The sequence below is a fragment of the Vicugna pacos genome, chromosome 22, assembly GCF_048564905.1.
Source record: "Vicugna pacos chromosome 22, VicPac4, whole genome shotgun sequence".
NCBI classification, from domain to species: domain Eukaryota; kingdom Metazoa; phylum Chordata; class Mammalia; order Artiodactyla; family Camelidae; genus Vicugna; species Vicugna pacos.
The window spans coordinates 29712812-29733752 of record NC_133008.1 but is presented as its reverse complement, the minus strand read 5'-3'; the positions used below and the strand labels follow the sequence as shown (position 1 = coordinate 29733752).

General features: G+C 55.0%; 1 protein-coding gene and 1 long non-coding RNA gene across 2 annotated transcripts; one reads left to right on the top strand and one right to left on the bottom strand.

The window, feature by feature from the left end:
• Nucleotides 1-5905: 5905 nt before the first annotated feature.
• Nucleotides 5906-8078, bottom strand: LOC140688488 (uncharacterized). The gene is made up of 2 exons (XR_012063219.1): nucleotides 7861-8078; nucleotides 5906-6314 (listed from the first exon to the last, which is right to left on the bottom strand). It is a non-coding gene; the product is annotated as an uncharacterized lncRNA (long non-coding RNA).
• TNFAIP8L1 (TNF alpha induced protein 8 like 1) lies at nucleotides 6867-20941 on the top strand. The gene is made up of 2 exons (XM_072947922.1): nucleotides 6867-6978; nucleotides 18432-20941. Exon 2 carries the CDS (start codon nucleotides 18437-18439, stop codon nucleotides 18995-18997), a length of 561 nt encoding a protein of 186 aa, XP_072804023.1. The 5' UTR covers nucleotides 6867-6978; nucleotides 18432-18436; the 3' UTR covers nucleotides 18998-20941.

Here is a 20941-nt window from a genome sequence, read left to right as displayed (position 1 = left end):
GAGGCTCACACGGTAGAGAGCTGAGACCTGCCAACAGCCGTGCGTGGGAGCCAGCTTGGAAGCATAGCACAGATGTGGGTACATGCACACCAGCCTTGTGACACACCCTCATGTGTATCCAGAGGCCACTTCCAGCCTCACATACACCCCACATCAGAGATGCATCAGATATTTAACAACCAAAGTGGCCCCGGCATCAACTACCCAGACTGAGGGCTGTGGGGAGGTCTGGAGTTCCCAGCCGGCCAGCTGGTATTGAAAGCTGAGGGTGTGCCACGGACGGGAGTGGGGACAGAAAAGCAGCCTCTCCCTGAACACCAAGAGAGACTGTTTCTATCCCTCTCCGGTGCCCCTCCTCCTGCCTTCCTCACACAGGCCACTGTCGCTCTGCCCCCTGTGGAGGCCTGGCCTGCCACATCATCCCTCCTTCCACTGGGCCGTGGCGCACACCATGGTTCCACCTGCATACATCCTATGAAGAGTTAGGAAGGCGATATCCTTGGCTGGATCCAAAGGTTCCTGAAGCTAGAAAGTCCAGGGCCTTCAGGCTCAGTTTGATCAAGGGCCTTAGAACAGTCTCCTATGACTCAGCCCGGCTGTCCTCCATTAACTTTTGTGTCGAGCAGCCCCACCGCTCAGACTGACCCTCAGCAGATCCCAGCCGATGTTTTCCCAGCTTAGAGACTTTCCTGTAAGGATCAATCCTGTCCCGGGGCTGGCTCCCCTCACTGAAGCCCACACATCTGAGTCTCAGCGTCAACGTCGCTCGCCTTCCCTGAACATCTACCTCCCCAACCACCAGTGCGTCGGTACTCCCTGCTAAAAGCACTCACAACCCTCTGCTTTTTGCCTTTCTTTTTCTCTTTTGGCATAATGTTAAACCCACCGAAAAGTTGCAGTTTCTACACGTCACCCAGCTCCCCCTAGCGTTAAAACCTTGTAACCGCAGCGCATCTGCCCAAATGAACAAAGCAGCGTGGGCACGTAACGATGAACCGACACTCTACACTTCACCGAGATGTCTCCCATTTTCCCGCGAACGTCCTTTTTTCTTTTCCGCGGCTCATCCAGGATCCCGCACGGTCCTGAGTGTCGCCTGCGTTTTAATTGCACGATTTAGAATTTCACGATTGCAACCTTAAAACGATTTGCATCATTTCTGAACTATGCCACTCTGGAAAGTCAGCTCCGTGAAGGTGGCGGATTAAACAAACAAACAAACAAACAAACAAACAACCGGAGGCTGACGGACAGACAGGAAGATACGCGGGCCTGAGCTGAAAACAGCTGGGTATGTGTGATTCAGGAGCTAGACTTGCTCCCTTGTGGAGCTGTCTCGCCAGCTGAGCAGAGGGGTATGAGGAGGGTTCTGAGGGTGGAGGAAACGGTAGGAGCACTGTGTGGCGGTGTGTCCTGGAGAAACTAGAAGGACACTGTCGGGAGTGAGGGTGATGGGAGTGGCACGTAGGGTGCGGAGGTGATGCGCGGGGCGCTCTGGGTCAAGGTCTGGCAGAGCTTGTTAGAGTGGCTGCAGGTTTTGGAGCAGGTGATGATCTGAGCAAGGGCGGGGACCTGGTAAGTTTCTTGGCCTCTCGCTGAGCCGAGCCATTCTGAGCCCTGGGGGAAGGAAGGCAGCTCCTCTGGATGTGGGGTTGACACAGCCCAGGAAGGAAGCAAGGACTCCGAGGGGATCCAGAAGAGATGCATCTACTTGGAGAGACTGGACGCTGTGGGATCTGAGATCCCTGGATGCTGGGGCCAGGAGTGGGTGGGGAAGTCACAGAGGAAAGGAACAGGCTCAGCAGGAAACTCTGCCCTTGACCTTCTCTTTGCCCTTATCTTGTCCTCAAGTCCAGCCCCAAACATCTGGATTCTGAATCTTGCCAATGCCTCCCACAACTGTCCCCACCCCAACTATCTCTGCCAGGAAAGACAGCTCAGCTCCTCCGCACTCTGGCTCTGCCTGTCATCTGCCCTTCTCAAGATCTCCAACTGCTTCTCCTCCACCCCCTGGGGTGCAACTGGGCCAGGGCATCGCAGGGTACCCCCTCTCCTTCCCCACAGCCCCTCTCCTCCCTGGCCTTTCAGCTCCACTCCTGCCCACTGCTGTCCACCCCATACTGGCCACTAGAGAGATAGTCCAACATTCTAATCTCATCCAGGCGCTAACACCCTCTGAGGCTCCCCATTGTCCTCAGGATGAATTCTAGATTTTTATACCCAGCTTTTGATGTCCTGAGGGTCCCTGTGGTCTGATCAGGATACACACTGCTCCACATTGGCCCCCAGAACTTCCCAACCTCTGCACCTTTGCTCACACCTGGAGTGCCTTTTTCTCACCTGTACTTCAGCCATTTCTAATGTCCTTATACATCCGTAGCCTGGGAGCTCCTGGGGGCAGGGAATATACACTTTCCAAATAAGAATACCCATCCTCATACGAGGTTAAGCTGCTTTCTGCATCCTCTCAGTCAGTCTTTGCCACTGCCCTGCAAGGTGAGAATAATGAGTCCAATTTACAGATGAGGAAACAGAGGCTCAGAGTGGACCTATGATTTGCCCAAGGTCAGCAAACTAAGAATAAAAGGGGCTCTCCTTCCTGCTTCTTTCCGTAGCTGACTCTTGCTCTTTCTTTAAGTCTCAGCTCAGCTGTCATCTCCCCCTGGAAGCCACTCTAGGCTCCCAGGTGAGGTCAGGTGCCTAGTCTGGGCTCCCACAACTGTCCCATCACAGCGCTGACACGGCTGCCTGGCATCTTACAGAGGTGACTGTGCATTTGTGCCAGACTTCCGCTGAGTAACAGCGGTGTGTCCTCGAAGTTCCACATCTTTGAATCTGGTGCTGTGACTGTACCCATTTTCCAGATAAAGCAACTGAAACTCCTAGACGTGAAGTTTCCTGCTACCGGGAATGACGGCGGTGTTGGGGGCGGAGGGGGTGGGGCGCAGGGCTCACTACCCTCAGAAGCACCTGCAGATCCGGCCATCCCCTCCCCAACCACACGCACCCACGTACACACGCGCGCACACAGGCCTACAACGGGTGGTTTATCTCCGCAGACGCCCGCCTCTCACACGCAGGCGGCCGGCGGGCATCTGCGCGGCTCGCACTTGTAAATACATCCTCCCGCTGGGGCCGACTCGCTCCTCTGCTCCTTCGCTGCCACCAGGAGGGAGATGAGGGGAATGGGGCCAACGGAGGCAGAGGGCTGAAATTGTTTTTAGGACCTTCCAGCCCTACTTTCCTTCTGCCTCCCTGATAGTGGGGGAGAGGGGCTCGTCCGGGCCCTGGCCCCCGACTGCAGGCTGAGTCCGTGACCCCGGGATGAAGACAGCCCCCCACGCTCAGTGCCCTTGGGAAAGTTCCACGAGACCTCCTGGCCTGGCCCACGGTGGGGGCTTAAAAAAGTCCGCCTCCTCCTTCCGTCTCCCATCTGGGTCCGACCGCTCCCTTTCAAAGTGGCTTTAGGAAGGGTCTTGCGGGAACAGACGGATGGGCCGGGGACGGATGGGCCGCGGCACGTGGGAGTTATGCCCTGGCATGGGAGCGGAGGTGCTTTGGCCACCGCTACTACCGGTCCCCAAAGCGCTGCGGCTGCGGGGAATCCTCCAGACGGGGAAGAAGGGACTCCCGGCGGCTCCTGGAGCACAGGCTTGCCTACCTTCCATCTCCGCCGCCGCCACCACCACTGCGGTCCCATTGCGCAGGCGCGAGGAAGAGGCCCAGAGAAGGAGGTCACTCGCTCTGAGTCACACAGCCCGGCCAGGTGCGAGATCTGATCTCGGGGTGCAGGAGACGCTGGATGGGTCTAGGGTCTGGGGTAACTTGGACTTGGGGACCCTGCCCCGCATTCATATCCCGCTTCCCGGGCGACTCACACCTGGGAAAGCAAGGGCGCCGCAGGCCCCGGCTGTGGGCAGAGCACGCCCCCTGCCGGGCACAGCCGGAATCGGCGCAGCCACGAACCCCGGGATCTTGGCCAGAGTCCTACTCCCAATAGAGAACCCACCCACCCATCGGTTCCCTGGCTGAAACTGATCCCAGATAAAGCTCTCGACCCTGCGCTGAGCCCCAGTTTTGAGCTAAGCTCAAGACCCCGAGCCGCTGATCCCAAGGTGAGCGCCCACCTCGGCTGAGCCCTCAGCCCTGGAAAAAAACCCCTATCCCCCGATAAGCTCCAATTACAAGCTAAGCCTCCGAGCCCGGATAGAGCCCTGGACTGTTCTTCACTAGACTCAGGAGCACCCCAGTTCCCTGCTCCCTATGGAGACCCCTCCCCCTCAGGATGTCCGACCACCTAGAGGAGCTGTATACATTACTCCCCACTCAAGACTGTCCCAGGTTCTAGTCCCACCCCTGCCACAACCTGGCTGGGTGGCGTGGGACAGGTCACTTGCTTCCTCTGAGTCTCAGTTTCATCATCTGTGAAATGGGACGCTTGTATCCCATCGCAGGGTTGCTGTGAGAATTTAGTGAGCTAATGTGTGCAAAGTGCTAACAGTGACAGGCACATAATAGGTGCTCAGTAAATATTAAGTATGATATTGTTATTAATACCAGATGTGCTGCTAGGCACTTTTAAAAAACCCAGCTTTATCGAGGTATAATTTATATACCATGCAATTCATCCACTTAAAGCATACAATTCAGTGGTTTGGTATGTTATGTTATTCATTTTCTAAAATTATGACAAATAATAAAATTTACCGTTGTAACTATTTTTAGGTGTACAGTTCAGTAGCATTAAGAACATTCACAATGCTGTGTAACCATCACCACCATCCATCTTCAGAAATTTTCCATCATCCCCAACACAAACTCTGTCCCCTTAAACACTAATTTCCCATTCCTGTCCCCCCAGCCCCTGGTCACGTCTATTCTACTTTCTGTCTATGGATTTGCCCATTTGAGGTCCCTCATATAAGTAGAACCATACAATATTTGTCATCTTATGATCGGCCGCATAAACCTATATTTTCAAGGTTGTAGCATGAATAAGCACCAGAACATGAGCCCCTGGTCCCATGAATAAGAACTTCCTTTTTATGGCTGAATTATATTCCATTGTATGGATGGACCACATTTTGTTAACCCATTCAGCTGTTGATGGACATTTGGGTTGTTTCCACTTTTTGGCTATTGTGAATAACGCTGCTATCAACATCGTCGTACAAAAGCTGTTCCAAGTCCCTGCTTTCAGCTCCCTTGGGTATATCCTAGGAATGGAATTGCTGGATCATATGGTAATTCTACGTTTAGTTTTTCTGAGGAACCTCCAAGCTATTTTCCATGGCTGCTCTATTTTGCATTCCCACCAACAAAGTATGAAGATTCTAATTTCTTCACATTCTCATGGGCACTTTTTATTCCTTATTTGTGAACCTGTAGGCTTTATTATTCTCATGTCACAGATGTAGAAAACTGAGGCTTAGAGAGATGAATGCATACAGCAGATAGTGACAAAGCTGGGTCTGAACCCACCTCGATCACACTCCACCCACGCCCAACCTGGATTCACTAAAACAAGCTGCTGTGGTTTGATGAGGTGCTAAAAACAGTCTCCTTTGCCTCTAGGACCTCCATTAGCCACCCTGATCCAAAGGAGTCTCCATAGTTTGGGGCTGGGGGGAGGAAGAGATGGATCTGTAACAGTGAGTCTCAACTGAGGGTGATTCTGCACCCCTCCAGGGAACACTTGGCAATGACTAGAGACATTTTTGGTTGTTGTGGCTTGGGGGCAGGGGTTACTACTGACATTGAGTGGGTAGAGGCCAGGGATGCTGGTCAACACCCTGCAGAGCATAGGAATTACCAAATTTCAATAACCAGTGCGGCGGATGAAAAACCCTGAACTAGGGGGAAGGTAATAGTCCAGTGGTAGAGCGCATGCTTAGCATGCACAAGGTCCTAGGTTCAATACATTTTATTTATTTTTGCTTCATGAAGTCTGTGCCAAGGTTGTGTATCCTCTATGTACAGAACAGGACTCGACATACACTGGTTGTCCCGTCTGCTCTGCCCTGCCCTGGTCCTAGCTGCAACTGGGACCCAGGGTTGGGGCTGCAGGGAGGAAACGGAGCAGCAGGGGAGCTGGGAGTCTCTCCCGGGCCCAGTTCCCAGGACTCACAGCTGCATCCTCCTGGGGCCCCAGCTGGCCTCACCGCCTCCTTCTCCCCGACTGGCGGCCAGGAGGCTCCTGCATGTCTCCCTAGCTCATTCTCACAGAAATCGAGGCTAGATCTGGGAGTCTCCCGGTGGGGTCTCCAGGGCCTGTCCATCCAGCAGCTGCCTCAAATCGCACCGCGAGAATTTATCTGCAACCCAGAAACATTTATCTTCAACCTTGGGTCAGATTCAGCCGGTCTAGGGGTACAGGAGTCTGCATTTTTAAGGGGCTCCCAGGTGATTCTGAGGGGATTCTGATGTGAAGGGTTCCCCAGCGTCGTAATTTTAAGAGTCCCAGGGGGAGGAAGGGGCCTTCCCAGAACCACACGGTTGTCCTGTTTTTCTTTTTGGGTCTTTTTCTCTCCCCGGCCCCTCATCTCTGTTTTTGACTCAAAGTCTCCTTCCTCTTCTTTCTTGGACGGGGAATGGAGTTAGCCTCGCCCCCGGCATCCGGCCCTTTTCGTGATTCCGGAGGAATCCCCCGAGCCGCCTGGCCCCGCCCCAGGCCCCACCCTCCTGCACGGCGACATACTCCCATTGGACTCTTCGTACACCGCCCGCACTGCCATTGGCTGAGCACACGTCCTCGCCCGCCCCTCCCTCGTCCGGCCCCTCTTTGGTCCTTCCCGCGCTGGTGGGGGCGGGGCGGGGCCGCACAAAGAGGCGGGGCACTGGGGGCGGGGTCGAGCTTCCTGCCCCGCCCCTCTAGATCCTCGTTCTTAGGCACGAGTCTCGCGGCCACAGCAACGGCCCCTCGGAGGTGGCCGGACAGAATCCCGACGGTCGGACCAACGACAGGGTCCCAGCGAGCAGGTGAGGGAGCAGTACCGGGGCGGCCCCCATCTCGGCGCATCTCTGGGGCCACCTGGTTTCTCCGTTTCTCTCGCCCCCTATGCCCCGGCACACACCCTGCTTCGCATCTGTCTGTATTCCTGCCTCAGTTTCCCTCTCCCTCCCTGTTCCTCCCTTTCCTTCTCTCTGTCACGCTTTTGCTGTGTGGGTTACGGGGAGGCAGACTGGATCTGAACCGTCCCCGCTGGTATGGGGTGGTGCTCTGGGACCAGCGCCCTCCTCCCCGCAACACGAGGGTTCTGATGGACTCTGTCTCTTTCACAGTGCAGGGCGCCAGGTGCTAGTGCCAGATTCCAGAGCCAGGAGGGAATTCCAGGTGGTGGGTAGCCAGGCCAAAGGGCGTGGAGGTGGGAATGAGTGACTTCTGGCTGCTCCAGGCAGCCAAGAGAGCCAGGCCCAGGCCCACCTAGAATGGCCACCTGGGAGCTCCCCACTGGCCTGAAGCCTTGGCCTCAGTTTTGCCAGCTGTGAACTGGGCCCTTCACCGCTGAGGTAATTGGCCTGACCCAGATATGCATGCATTGCCACCTCCTCTATCCTGGGGGGCTCTCCTAGAGGAGGGGCAGCCCCAGCTGTAAACAGGCCTCTGAGGTCACTTCCTGAGCAGGTCTGAGCCCAGCTGGGGGAGGTGAACGCCCTGGGGGGATGGCAGCAGGACGAGGGCAGTTCAGCCTAGCGGTTGGGGAGCTCAGCCCTTGGAATCAGTACCTTAAACAAGTGATCTGAGTCTCCCAGCCTCAGTTTCCTGTCTGAGGGACCTCACTCACTGGGAATGAGGTCAGCTTCCGGGATTAATTGCTAGAATGTGGGCCCTCACCTCCTCCAAATCTCCCCCTCACTCACTCAGCGCCAGCCACACCAGCCTCCATCCACATTCCACCAGTATGCCAGGCATGGTCCTGCCTCAAGGCTTTGCATGGCTGTTCCCTCTACTGCCATGCCAGATGCACAGGTGCCAACTTTAAAACATAACAAGTTGCCTAGATGGGCCGTGCCAAGGGACTGCCAGGCTAGGGCTGGGCGGCTGCCTGGCTGGGAGGGGCAGAAGAGCAGCCGGCCCAGGGACGCTGTACCTATGGAAACCAGAACAAAGAGTTGTCACCCCAGCCACACAAACACCTGGGCTTAGCTCCTCCCACTTGGCAGTCTCAGTGACCTGGGACGCCAGTGGTGAGTGAGTGCCCAGACTGCTGATGGGGTAGATCAGGGGCTTGAACCCCACTCTGATGGGGGGCAGGGGCCCCCTAAGTGAAGAGACCAGTCAGGCAGGTGCAGATTGGAGGCCCCGTAGATTCCTCTCTGGCTGTGTGGCCTTGGGCCGGTCACGTGCTCTCAGCCTTATCCGAGGCTTGGGAAGGTGAGGGGCATTTTGGTGGCTTGGTGGTCTGATAAGGTGGGTTTAGGAGGCCTCCATGTCCCTATCTGTCAAATGGGGCCACAAGATGGTGCCTAGGACAAAAATCCAGCTGTTGTCATGAAGACAGCCTCTCCCAGAGGCAGATGCTGAATAAAGCCATGCTTGTGCTGGTTCAGCCCCAGGTGTCACAGACTGAGAGGAGGCTACCTTGAGACAGGCAGGACCTGGCTCAGTTACAGAGAACTTGAGCTTTTAACCCAGAATCCCCCTCTTCCATGAGATAACCTCCTCTGGAATCCCACCATCTGAGCTTTCACGCAGACACCTCTGACCGAGTCCTTCGGAGCTTCTAAGGCCCCATCCCCCAGGCCTCAGTTTTCCCCTCTGTCCAGTGAGGCGGTGGAGGTTGGGGAACATCTACCTGGGGGAGCCCCCTCCAGAGGGGTTCATGCTGTGCTGCTATGTGACCTTGGAGTATCTCTCTGGGTCTCAGTTCCCCTGGCTGGACAATGGAACCCTTGGACGAGATCTCTATGTGCCCCTCTGGTACTGGAAGGTCATCAATTCATTCAACAAACAGGTTCTGAGCACCTACTGTGAGCCAAGTGTCGTGCAGCGCACCAAGGACCCAGAAATGACCACGACTGATCTGGTGCCCTCCCTCACTCAGCTAACAGACTGGGATTGGGAGAGATGGTCATTCATCCAAAAAGTCATTATGCTGAGTAGTAACTGCATGAAGAAATGGAGAGGCAGATGGATGGGGAAGTTAGTTTAGATGGGGGTTCTGGGAGAGGGCCTCCTGAGGAGGTGACATTTGAGCTGGAGCCTCAATGATAAGAATGAAACAGGCATGCGAAGACAGGGGAAGAGCAATCCCGGCAAGGGCACAGTTCATGCAAAGATCCTGGGGCAGCACCATGCCTGGTGTGTTAGAACAGCCAGGAGGCCAGTGTGGCTGGAGCAGAGTGAGCAAGGGGAAGAGAGGGAGAAGGCGAGGGCAGAGAAGGGACAGAACAGATTGTGCCGGGCCTTGTGGGCCACCTGGAAGACTTGGGCTTTTACCGGGAGGGAGGAGAGGTCCCTGGAGGGCTGTGGGCAGAAGGGCAGGACCTGACTCAGGTGCTCACAGGTACCCTCTGGTGGCTGCTCCAGAGAGACCAGACTGTGGGGGTGAGGGCAGGAGCCAGGGTACCAGAAAGAACACCGTTTAGAGGTGAGAAGTGTGTGGAGCCCAGACTCATTTAGGGGCTGCATCCACATTCCTGCAAGGTGACCCTCCATCCTCCGCTTGCTGTTAAAAACCTTTTGCTCAGCCTGAGCCCTAGCTGTCCTGTCCTTCTCTGCAGTGGGGTGGGCCGTGTTCTCCAAATGTTCATTTTTGCCCACCCTGCCCCCAACTTTGTCTTCAGTGGAGATCAGACCACAGATGATAATGTCCCAGCTCCCACTGCAGCCTGGCAGGCAGCCAGACCCTGCACGTCCTTGGGGTGGCTTCCACAGGCTCTGGGGACAGGTTGAGATCTGCTGGTGTCTTCCTCTCCCTTCAGACAAGCAGATGCCCGCCCCTTTGTCATATCAGAATGGGCACTGACTGTGAGATCTGAGTGATGGTTGATAAGGGGCTCGAAGCAGTGGGTGCCCTGACGTTGGCGGAGGGTACAAGGGCTGTGGGGCATTTGTTATGGTGGGCAGAGCCCTGGGGCCCATGAGGCCATCCTGGGCTGCTGCCGCCGGGGCCGAGAGCAGAGAGGTGGGGCGGCTGGCTTGGCCCTGCTGAACGGGCCCATCAATTATTGACACCCTTTGTTGGGGCATGAAGAATTCATGTGGAGGTCGGGCTGCTCCATGGACCAGTGGCATGCCGGAGCCTGTCGCTCACCCCAGCTCACAAGAACCACTTGCTGTACTGGCAGGAATTTTGCAATCCAGCTGTTAACATCACCACTATTAAAAATGACAGACCTAAATCAATTACACTTCAGTTTTAAAAAATGACAGGCCATCAATAAAACCGGGAAAAAGAGGGAGGGTATAGCTCAGTGGTAGGGTGCATGCTTAGCATGCACGAGGTCCTGGGTTCAATCCCCAGTACCTCCATTAAAGAAAAAAAAACCTAGAAACTAATAGTATAATACAAATACATGTCAAAATTGGTTAAAAAAATACAGTAAAGAAAGATTATGAACTTATAGTCCAATATATTATATTTGAAACAGAGGTAGGGAATACTATTCAGCCATAAAAAGGAGAGATGCACTGACACTCACTACAACCTGGGTGGACCTTGAAAACATGATGCTCAGTGAGAGAAGCCAGACACATAAGACCACACAGTGTGTAATTCTTTTTATATGAAAAATAGGCAAATCCATAGGCGGAAAGTAGACGAGTGGTTGCCAAGGGGCTGGGGTAGAGAATGACTGCTAATGGGGTCGGGGTTTCTTTTGAGGCTGATGAGAATATTCCAGAATTAAATAGTAGTGATGGCTCTGAATATATATTGAAAAACATTGAGTTGTACAATTTAAAAGGGTGAATGGGGGGAGTGGGAAGGTAATTAGGTTTATTTGTTTATTTAATAGAGTTGCTGGGGATTGAACCCAGGACCTGCATGCCAAGCACACGCTCTACCACTGAGCTATACCCTCCCCCACCAAAGGGGTGAATTTTATGGTATGTAACTTGTATATTTCAACACAATTTAAAAACAAGCGAAGGTCCTAAACGGTCAAAAAACCTTACTTTCTAATTATTTTACTGCATTTGTGATGATCTATGCTCTTGAGGTTATTTTCATCTCGTTGGTGGAGACAGTGAGCCGTTCTTCCCAACTCCAAGTTCAAGTTGGAAGTTTGAAATTGGCCACGGTGGGAGAATTTACACCATAGAAACCGGCAGATACTACAAATCAGGGCTTGATGTGCCATTTTGTTGGTAGTCTAATCCAGATGCTGGCCAATCTTTTTCTGTCAAGGGCCAGACTAAATATCTTTGGCTTTGCCAACCGTATAGTCTCTGTGGCCCCTATTCAAGGCTGCGTTACAGTATGTACACAAGTGGGGGTGGCCATGTGCCAATAAAACTTTATTTACAAAACAGGCGGTGGGCCAGAGTTTGCCACTCCCCTGGTATAACTTCAGGAAATGTCAATAATAAAAATTAAATTTAAAAGGGTGGCATGTGTCTAGCTGCTTCCTCGTGAATAGCACAGAAACACGGAGGGAACTATTCTCTCACTGTTCAAAAACCACGCTCTGATTTGGCAAATAAGTTGCTCCCTTGGCTGAGGAATGAATAAGTGAAATCCAAATTCTCCTTGTTGGTATAAAAGGGACCATTCAGTGACATTCGTGTCAGAACTACTCTCATTTGCCCGTCGCAGCTACGGACTGGCTGCTGGTCCCAGCTTGGCAGAGCTCACGGAGGACATTTAGTGAGCATCAGTGGCCTGTGGAATTCCCAGCGAGGAGTGCTGTGTGCTTCCCTATGTCTGCAAGTTGCTTGGCACACATCCTTTGTATCAGGAACACTTATGATACACATTTGTTTTTTCCTGGAAAGCTGGTAGGTAAGAATTTTCCAGCATGTGGTGAATGGGACGCGGCACTCACGGTGCGCGGGGGGGCAGTGGGGACCCTGGGAAGCAGGATTTCCTGCCCTGTGGAATCCCAGCCACCCCCACACCTGGCATCCAAAACCCGGGAAGCGTGGGTTAAGGGGTTCCCCAGCACGGCTGTGACCTGGGTTGCCGCGTGTGCAGCTCAGGTTGGATGGAGGGGAGGTGGGAGGAGTCCCCCCATCTGGGCATTCTAACCCACAGGGCCTCAGCAGAGGTGCTGAGGCTGGACTGTGCCTGGAAGGAGGGGAGGTCGTTGGGGTGCGGGGGAGAGGTTGGCCTTGTTCTGGGGTTTCGGGACCAAAGGGACTGGGATGAACAAGGTCCACTGCCTGTACCTTCCCCTTGGGGGAGGCTCAGATACAGTCCTGCCTTGGGGCTTTGCCTGTGCCGGGGGCAGGAGTGGGTAGGAGGAAGGATGCTGTCATGTCTAGAGTAACCCGTGGCTCCAGGTCAGTGTCTGTAGCCAGTTTGGGAGCTGGAGTGCCCAAAATAAGGACGGGGACAAAGGTCAGAGTCCATAAGACAGTGTGGTTGGCAGAGGGTGAAAGTCTGAGATGTGGACGGGGGCTGGGGTTCCCAGAAGAACATGGGGGGCGGGGTGGGAGTCGGGCTGAGCCAGGGACTGAGGGACTGGACACCCAATTCACAGATGGGAAAGCTGCCCCCGGGGGCTGGGGTTTGTCTGGGGTCGTGGTGGGGAGATTTCACGGCTGTGGGGGAGGGCCTGGACAGTGGCCTTCGCGGGGACTGTGGACTCCCTGTTCTTGCAACCCATCTGGCACTGTCCTGCCCCAGGGCCTTTGCACAAGCCATTCCCTCTGCCTGACTCACCTTCTCCTAGACCTTCTCTTCCAAGTCCCAGCTCCAGGGGCTCCACTTCAGAGAGGCCTTCCTGACGACCTGGCCCAGGTCACCTGCCATCCCTGGCTGTCACTGCTCCCTGCCCCTGGGACTTATCTGTCCCTGAAATTATCCTTTTTATTTTCACATTCACTGTTTCCTGGTGCCTCCTTCCAGTGTGGGTGACCATACCTCTGCAGGGGCTGTTTTGATAATTTGGAGGGCCTCCCCCTCCCTCGTGACAATAACAAGATGTGCTAGCTGCTGGGGGGCAGGGACCAAGGACACAGGCAGCAAGGCACACTCGGGGGGCAGGGACCAAGGACCCAGGCAGCAAGGCACACTCAGGGGGGCAGGGACCAAGGACCCAGGCAACAAGGCACACCCGGGGGGGCAGGGACCAAGGACCCAGGCAGCGAGGCACACCCGGGCAGCCCCTCAGCCCTCACGACCTCCTAATGTCCTTCAGAAACATAAACCAATGACTGGGGGTCTCAAAATTCAATGACTACTCCTGAAATTTAACTCCTGGGTAAATCAAGGGAAGAGGGAGCTCTCTCCTAATAGGAATTTGTAGCTACGTGGCCACTGCGATGCCCTGCCTGGGCCAGACCTCGGAGAGAGCCACTCCACCACCAGGTGCAGGGAGCTGGAGCTCTTACGGAAATTCTGTTTCACCAAACGTGTATTTAGCACCTACTGTGTTCCTGGCAAGGTGGAAGTGATTTACAAATCTCAACTTGTATAATCCTTTTATTTCTGTTCGTATTACTGTTTGGCCCAAATCCTGATTTTCAGATTTTTAAAATTTAACATAGCATAAAATATATAAAGTAAAAGGCCCAGAGGTATAAAATATATACATGATATATGTGCTTTTGAGATATAAGCCACATATTGTAAAGTGCACCACTTTATTTTTTTTAACATTTTTTATTGATTTATAATCATTTTACAATGTTGTGTCAAATTCCAGTGTTTAGCACAATTTTTCAGTCATTCATGGACATATACTCACTCATTGTCACATTTTTTTCTCTGTGAGTTATCATAACATAATGCACCACTTTAAAGTGCTCAAATTCCAGAACATTCTGCCACCCCCAGAAATCCTGACCCCATGAGAAGTCACTCTCCATTCTCTGCTCCCCTAGCGCCTGCAACCACAAATCCACTCCCTGTGTCTGGGGACTGGCCTGTTCTGGACGTCTCACATCCGTGGACTCACACACTGTGTGTCCTTCTGTGTCTGCTTCTCTCCCTGAGCACCGTGCTCTCAGGGTCTGTCCACGTCAGATCGAGGGTCAGTGCTTCCTTGCTTTTTACAACTGAATAACATCCCAGTGGGTAGATGGACCACATTTTACTTGTCCATCCGTGTGTTGTTGGGTGTTTGGGTTGCTTCCGTCCTGGCTATTACGAATCATGCTGCTATGCCCGTGTGCATGAGGTTTTGTTTTGAACACAGGTTTTCACTTCTTTGGGGTAGATACTTAGGAGCGGAATTGCTGCATCACGTGGTAACTCTGTTTGTTTGAGGAACTGCCAGAAAGCTGTTTTCCATGGCGGCTGCGCCATTTCCCATTCCCACCAGCCGTGAAGGAGGGTCGCAGTTTCTCCCGCCCTCGCCGGCCCTTGTCCTGTCTGCCTTTCTGGCAGCAGCAATCCCAGTTGGGGTGGGGTGACATGTCAGTGTGCTGGTGATCTCCGTCTTCCTGGCAGCCCGTGATGCTGAGCATATTTCACCTGCTTATTGGCCATTTACCCATCTTCTCTGGAGAATATTAGATTTTTTTTATAAAATCAAGATATAAGTCACAGACCATAAAGTTCCTACTTGGGGAGTTTACACTTCGCTGGTTTTGCGTGTATTCACGTTGCTTTGTAACCATCGAGCCGGAAGACTTTTTACACTCGTGTAGACCCAGATGCTGACACGGAAAAAGAAACATCCCAGCCCCGCTCCCTGTACAATCCTCCTCACCTTTAATAAGGAGGTGGCAGGGACCTAGAAGGCTAGGATCCCTGGGAAGGCAGGGACGCGATCTCTTTTGATCCCTGCTGTATCCCCAGGGCCTGGGATACAGTTGGCACTCCAAAAGTGCTCACTGAGGAACTGAATGAATGTTCCAGACTAGACCTTGAAGCTTTAGCGGGATTTTTTGGCTTGTGACAACAGTGGGGTGTTCTGGCATTTGATGGGCAGGGGCCAGGGAACTGACCATCTGGCCACTGGGCCCCTCAGCAGCCCCTGGGGACGCCCTGCCCCCAAAGGGCTGACATGGTGCAGCCGGGCCCCTCCCGGCTGGTCTGCCCTTGGACCTGGATGAGCGCAGCTGGCAGGAAGGAAGGCTGGGGTTTATTTTGGTCCCCAGCGTGCTCCCCTGGGAGAGCAGTCATCTCCCTGCCTGGCTGCTTGGATGGGGGTGTTTCTGGCAGAACAATGGGTTGGGGGGGGCCATGCAGCTGGTCTGGTCCAGGTGTTGCAGGTCTGGGGGCTGGCCCAAGGGGCTAGGAGCGGGGAGGCCGAGAGGGGAGGCCACGGCTGCCCCTACCCCTTTTTCTTCTGTGCTTGGCAGGGTGGGGGTAGGGGTGGCGCTGAGGCTGAGGGCCCAGGCTCTTCATGAAGCTGGTAAACAGGACAACTTTCCCTCTGAACCAACACGCCGAACCTCAGGACTTGCAGATGGGAAGGTCAAGGCTCAGAGAGGGGCAGGGCCCAGCCTGGGGTCAAACAGCAAATAGGCAGAAAGGCCTGGGCTCCAGCACCCCTGGAATCCAGGGAAAGACATGCTCCTCTCTGAGCCTCAGTCTGTCTATCTGTAAACTAGGGAGACTTGACCCAGGGTGTTGGGAGTTCACTCTAGGTTCCAGTGTCTGCAGATATCCTTTCCCTCATGTATTCAACAAACACTTATTGGGCACCTGCTGAGTACCAGGCCCTGGCTGGCCACCAAGACATGGTGTGAACAAGAGAGATGCACCCGCTACCCGTATCGTCAGGCCAGGGAGATGGACACCAAAACCAAGGTGCTCAGGGCCGTGATGGAAGATGCCCAGGGCACCGTGGGGACCGAGGGGGCATCCATCCCAGCCTGGGGCATCTGGGAATCCTTCTAGGAGGAGGTGACAGTAACTGAGACTTGAATGAGGAGCAGGAGTTTATGGGATGAGTGATGGGGGAGGAGGGCTCCAGGTAGAGGGAGTGGAATAGAACGTGGTGAGAGGGCCCCCCCGAGGCACGGGTACTCCTCACTGTTGCTCCTTCTTCCAGACAGCGTCACAGAGAAGTCGGTCTGTACATTCAGGGACCTGAATGGCGTAGAGCTTAAAGGTTGGAATTCCAGGCAGTGGCATCCAGCCTCTTGCCCAGGAGATACTCACAGCCTAGGGGGCCCTGGGGTTGGCCACAAGCTTCTGCCCTAGGATGGACTTAGTTCTCTGTCCTAACATTCTCCGTCCTCCATTTTACAGATGGAGAAACTGAGGCACAGGGCAGCTATGTTCCTTAACCAAGTGGTCAGAGCTGGGAGCAGGTCCTAAATATTGGGGTGGTTTTGTCAAGGGGGGCAGCTCCCAGCTCTCCAAGACTCGGGGAGACTCGCAGGCGTCAACTAGGGAAGGCAGAGGAAGTTAGGCGTGCAGAGGGTGGGAGCAGGCAGTCACAGTGTTGCTGTGTGGCCTTGGGGAAGTGGCTCAGCCTCTCTGTGAATTGGCAACCAGCCCCAAACCAGGCAGAAATGATGAAATGGGCACATGCCACTGGCACAGGATCTGCCACACGGTGCTCAGTCAACATAGTCCTGCTCTGGCCCCAGCCTGTGTAGCCCCAGGGTCTGGGACTGGTGTAGGGGGCAGGGAAGGCTGGTCCTTTCATCTCCAGGCCCACCCTGACCTCTGCGGGCAGGGATAGGGCAGCTGAGGGTTGGGACTTCTCCGGGAGTCTGAGCTCACACAAAGACGGGCTTTGTGGGGGCTCCTGGGGGTGAGAGGGTGCCCACGTGGCATTCCTGGTCTGGCCTGGGGCTGGGGTAGGGGTGGATTCTGACCAGGGCCTGCGGCAGCAGCGAATGAAGCCTGGGGGTGGGGCTGAGGCTCCCTCATTCATTCGGCAGATGTTTCTGGAGTCTCCAAGGACACAGCGGATAAGGAGTCAGGCCCATTACCTCCCTTCGTGGCCTGCAGTGAGGCAGACCACTGAGGAAGCAAAGCCGGTGGGTGGGGCAGAGCAGTGATGGGGCGATGCCTGGGGCACTGTGTGGCTCAGAGGAGGTGCTTCACCGTCAGTCTGGCAGTTCAGGGATGGCTTCCTAGAGAAGGTGGTGTCCAGGCTGAACTGAGGGGAAGACGCAGGGGCTTAGGGGCCAGGGCTTTGGGGGATGTATGTAAGTCTGTCAGGGACGGGGCTGGGGCACGAACGAGGTGTGGGGCTTGGTCCTGGGAGCCATGAGGAGCTGCCAGTTGGTTCTTAGAAGGCAAGAGCTGTGCCCAGATGTACAATTTAGGAAGAATTCTGGTGCTGCGGGAAGGAGGTGGTTGGAGGGGGAGGCTCCTGAGCCTGGGAAGCCTGGATGATGGCCACAGCAGGAAGAACAAAAGGAGGGAGACACAGGGGGCCCAGGCTTCCACAGCTGGAGGCCTGGCCAGCACTCCCAGAGAGCTAGCCTGCCGTTCACACTGGTCACCTCCCTGGCCCTTTCCTGAGTGGAAGCTGTCGCAAGTCAATGTTTCTGTATTAGGGGAATCATTGGAGAGATGCATTTCCAGAAACTCCAAAGATGGCCCTGGGGAACCCCCACCCACCCAGCCTACTGCCCACCTGACTCATTCGGGGCCTGACTAAGGCCTCAGAGATGTCTGTTGTAAATTCACCAGGGAATTGGTGGCTGGGCTCCTCCGCTGTGAATAGCCCAGGGGCTGGGGCTGGGACCCTGTTTCACAGAACTGCGGGATAAGGGTTGGGGAATGATAAGCTGGACCCCCTGTGATAACCCCCCTTGAGCCCCTTCTCAACTCACAGCAAGGACACAGTGGGTTTGGAGGGCTAGTGCCAAGGCCCACAACCAGTGGGGGACCACAAATAGATTTCACCATTATGCATTAACTCCTTTGACTTAATACCCTTTTTTTTTTTTTAAGGAAAACAAATTCCCTCGGGTCATCCTCTCTTCAGTGTGAATGCTCTTTTTTCACAAGCTTTTCCTATGTAGGTCTTTGCATTCTGTGCTCTAGCTACTCGCTATTTCCTGCCTCCAGGCCTCAGCGCAAGCGGATCTTTGGGCCTGGGATGCCTTCCCCGTTTTCTAACCTGTGCCCTCCTCCAGGAGGCCTGCCTGGGCCCCCCTGAAATGCTGGGGTGCCCTGCTGTGGGGCTCTTGCAGCTTCCCGGATTGTGGCACTTGCCGTGTGTTCCTGGGGGGCTCGTTGGTTGGCCCTGCACACCGCGTCCTGCCACATAGTAGGTCTGTGGCCTGGGCACACTGGAGACAGGCTGCTGGTGTGTACCCATTTCCGGGTGGGGAAGCTGGTGGCCGCGCATGTCAGCAGCCCAGGCCACGCGGCCTGACCGTGGGTCTGTCTGTCTGTCCTTGCCAGGGCGGATGGATACCTTCAGCACCAAGAGCCTGGCCCTGCAGGCCCAGAAGAAGCTCCTGAGCAAGATGGCATCCAGGGCGGTGGCAGGGGCCTTCATCGACGACGCGAGCAGCGAGGTGCTGGATGAGCTGTACCGCGCCACCAAGGAGTTCACCCGCAGCCGCAAGGAGGCCCAGAAGGTGGTCAAGAACCTGGTCAAGGTGGCCGTGAAGCTGGGCGTCCTGCTGCGCGCCGGGCAGCTGGGCGGCGAGGAGCTGGAGCGGCTGCAGTGCTTCCGCCAGCAGGCCCGCCGCCTGGCCATGACCGCCGTCAGCTTCCACCAGGTGGACTTCACCTTCGACCGGCGCGTGCTGGCCGCCGCCCTGCTCGAGTGCCGGGACCTGCTGCACCAGGCGGCCGGCCCGCACCTGACCGCCAAGTCCCACGGCCGCATCAACCACGTGTTCGGCCACTTTGCCGACTGCGACTTCCTGGCCGCGCTCTACGGCCCCACCGAGCCCTACCGCTCCCACCTGCACAGGATCTGCGAGGGCCTCAGCAGGATGCTGGATGAGGACAGCATTTGACCTCCGCCCTCTGGCTGCTGCGGGCTTCCCGCTGGGGGCGGGGCTTGCGGGGTTTTTTTAACCTCTTTTCTTCCAGTCTGACTCTGGCCAAACACCCTGTCCCCACCCCCCCACACAGAGGTGACACGTCCCCTCCTCGGAGGACTCTGCAGCTCTAAGGACCCCAACGCCTCTCCTCTGGCCCAGTCTCCTGGGGAGCGCTCAGCGCCGAGCCCGGCACAGCCCGCTGTGTGCGCTGCCTTCCCCTGCGCCGAGACCGCTGCCTGCCTGGTTGCCTGTCCGAGCAACAGCCCTGAGTGACTGGCCTGTAACCCTCAAATCACCTGGTGTCTCTGAAAGCTGGTGGCTTCCCGCTTAATAATGCTGCCTGGGCCTTTTCATTCCTCCAGAGAGGGTCATGGTGGAGCGGGACAAAGGGAGTGTTGTGGAGTGGGCTGTCCCCCAACCCCTCCGAATTCCTAACCCTCAGGACCTCTGAATATGACCTGATTTGGAAGTAAGGTGATTGTAGATTTAATTAGTTAAGATGAGTTCATACTGGAGCAGCGTGGGCCGCTGACCCTTATGACTGGTGTCCTTATAAGAAGGGGGCAAGTAGACACAGACACAGAGGAGAATGCTATGTGAAGATGGAGGCAGAAACTGGAGGGATGTGTCTACAAGAAAAAGAACACCACGGATTGCCAGCAACCCCTAGAAGCTGGGAGAGAGCCTGGAACATACCTCAGAGGGAACCAGCCCGGCCGACACCTTGGTCTCAGACTTCTGGCCTCCAGAGCTGAGAGTGAACAAGCTTCCGTTGTTCCAGCCTCCCAGGCTGGGGGAGCCGTTCTGCAGCCCAGGAAAGGAACTCAGGGAGCCGTGGCAAGGGCTGTGGTGGGTGCAGGCACGGCAGCACGGACGCCGCCTCCATTTATTTGGCTGGAGACGCAGCCTTGCCTCCCACGTGGGAGGGGACGGAGCACCCACCCACGCAGGGCACAAGGGGAAAGCCATCTGAGATGCGTGCACGTTTTGAAACAACCATTTCACATTTGGAAAACACACACACACATAACGGTTTCTGTAAGACAGACCTCAGAAAACACAGCTCAACAAATCTTGGCTTCAGCGACACCCAGCAGATACGGCGATTCTTAACCTGGGGCGTGGATGGACACGTGGGGGTGTGGGAGCGCATTTGCCGTTTGTTTGTCAGAAGTGGGGAGTGGGTTTTAAAAGACTGAAGAACATGGCTGCAGGCCTGGCCGTGTCAGGGCCGGGAAGGCTATTCTGGGCACCCTTAGGGGAGAGGGAAATGATGTCCCAGGACTGTTTTTGCAGATCCTGGTCTGTTTAGGGCAAAAGCTGCAAACAGGAGGCCTGCAGGCCTCATTAGGAGAGAGAAGGTGAGTCTGCTTGGCCCCATCTGGTGTTTTGAGACATTTGGAATTAGTTGCCAACACTTAAAACCAAGGAAATTGCACATACCAATCTAGATCTGGAGTTTCTCTAGAAAACTCGCCTGCACTGCCCACTGGTGAGGCTGCATAGAGGCTGCCCCTCTTTGCTTTGCCACAGTCGCCACCACTCCCTTTGGCCTCTCCACCGCATGCTGGGCTGGCTGATAGACTAGGACCCCAGATTCAGGGCAGCATTTCTCTGGTTTCTGCTGCCCTGAAAAAGCCAAAAGGCTTTCACCCAAGTGCCAGCCATTCCTCCCTCTGCCCTCCACGTCTAAGGCAGACTTCCCCCATTATCTTTGGTCAAGAGACACAAATTCAAATTCAACAACAAACATGCATTTTGAATACCCCGAGAAGTCCCAGGTGAACTCCTTTGCCCTCTGCTCTGCTGAGCAACATCCACGTGCCCAAGGCTCACACTTGTTCCCTATCCAGCCTGCCTCAACTCTTCATACATGAAATTTAATTTAAATAAAAGCCAAAGAGCACTAAAGAACTA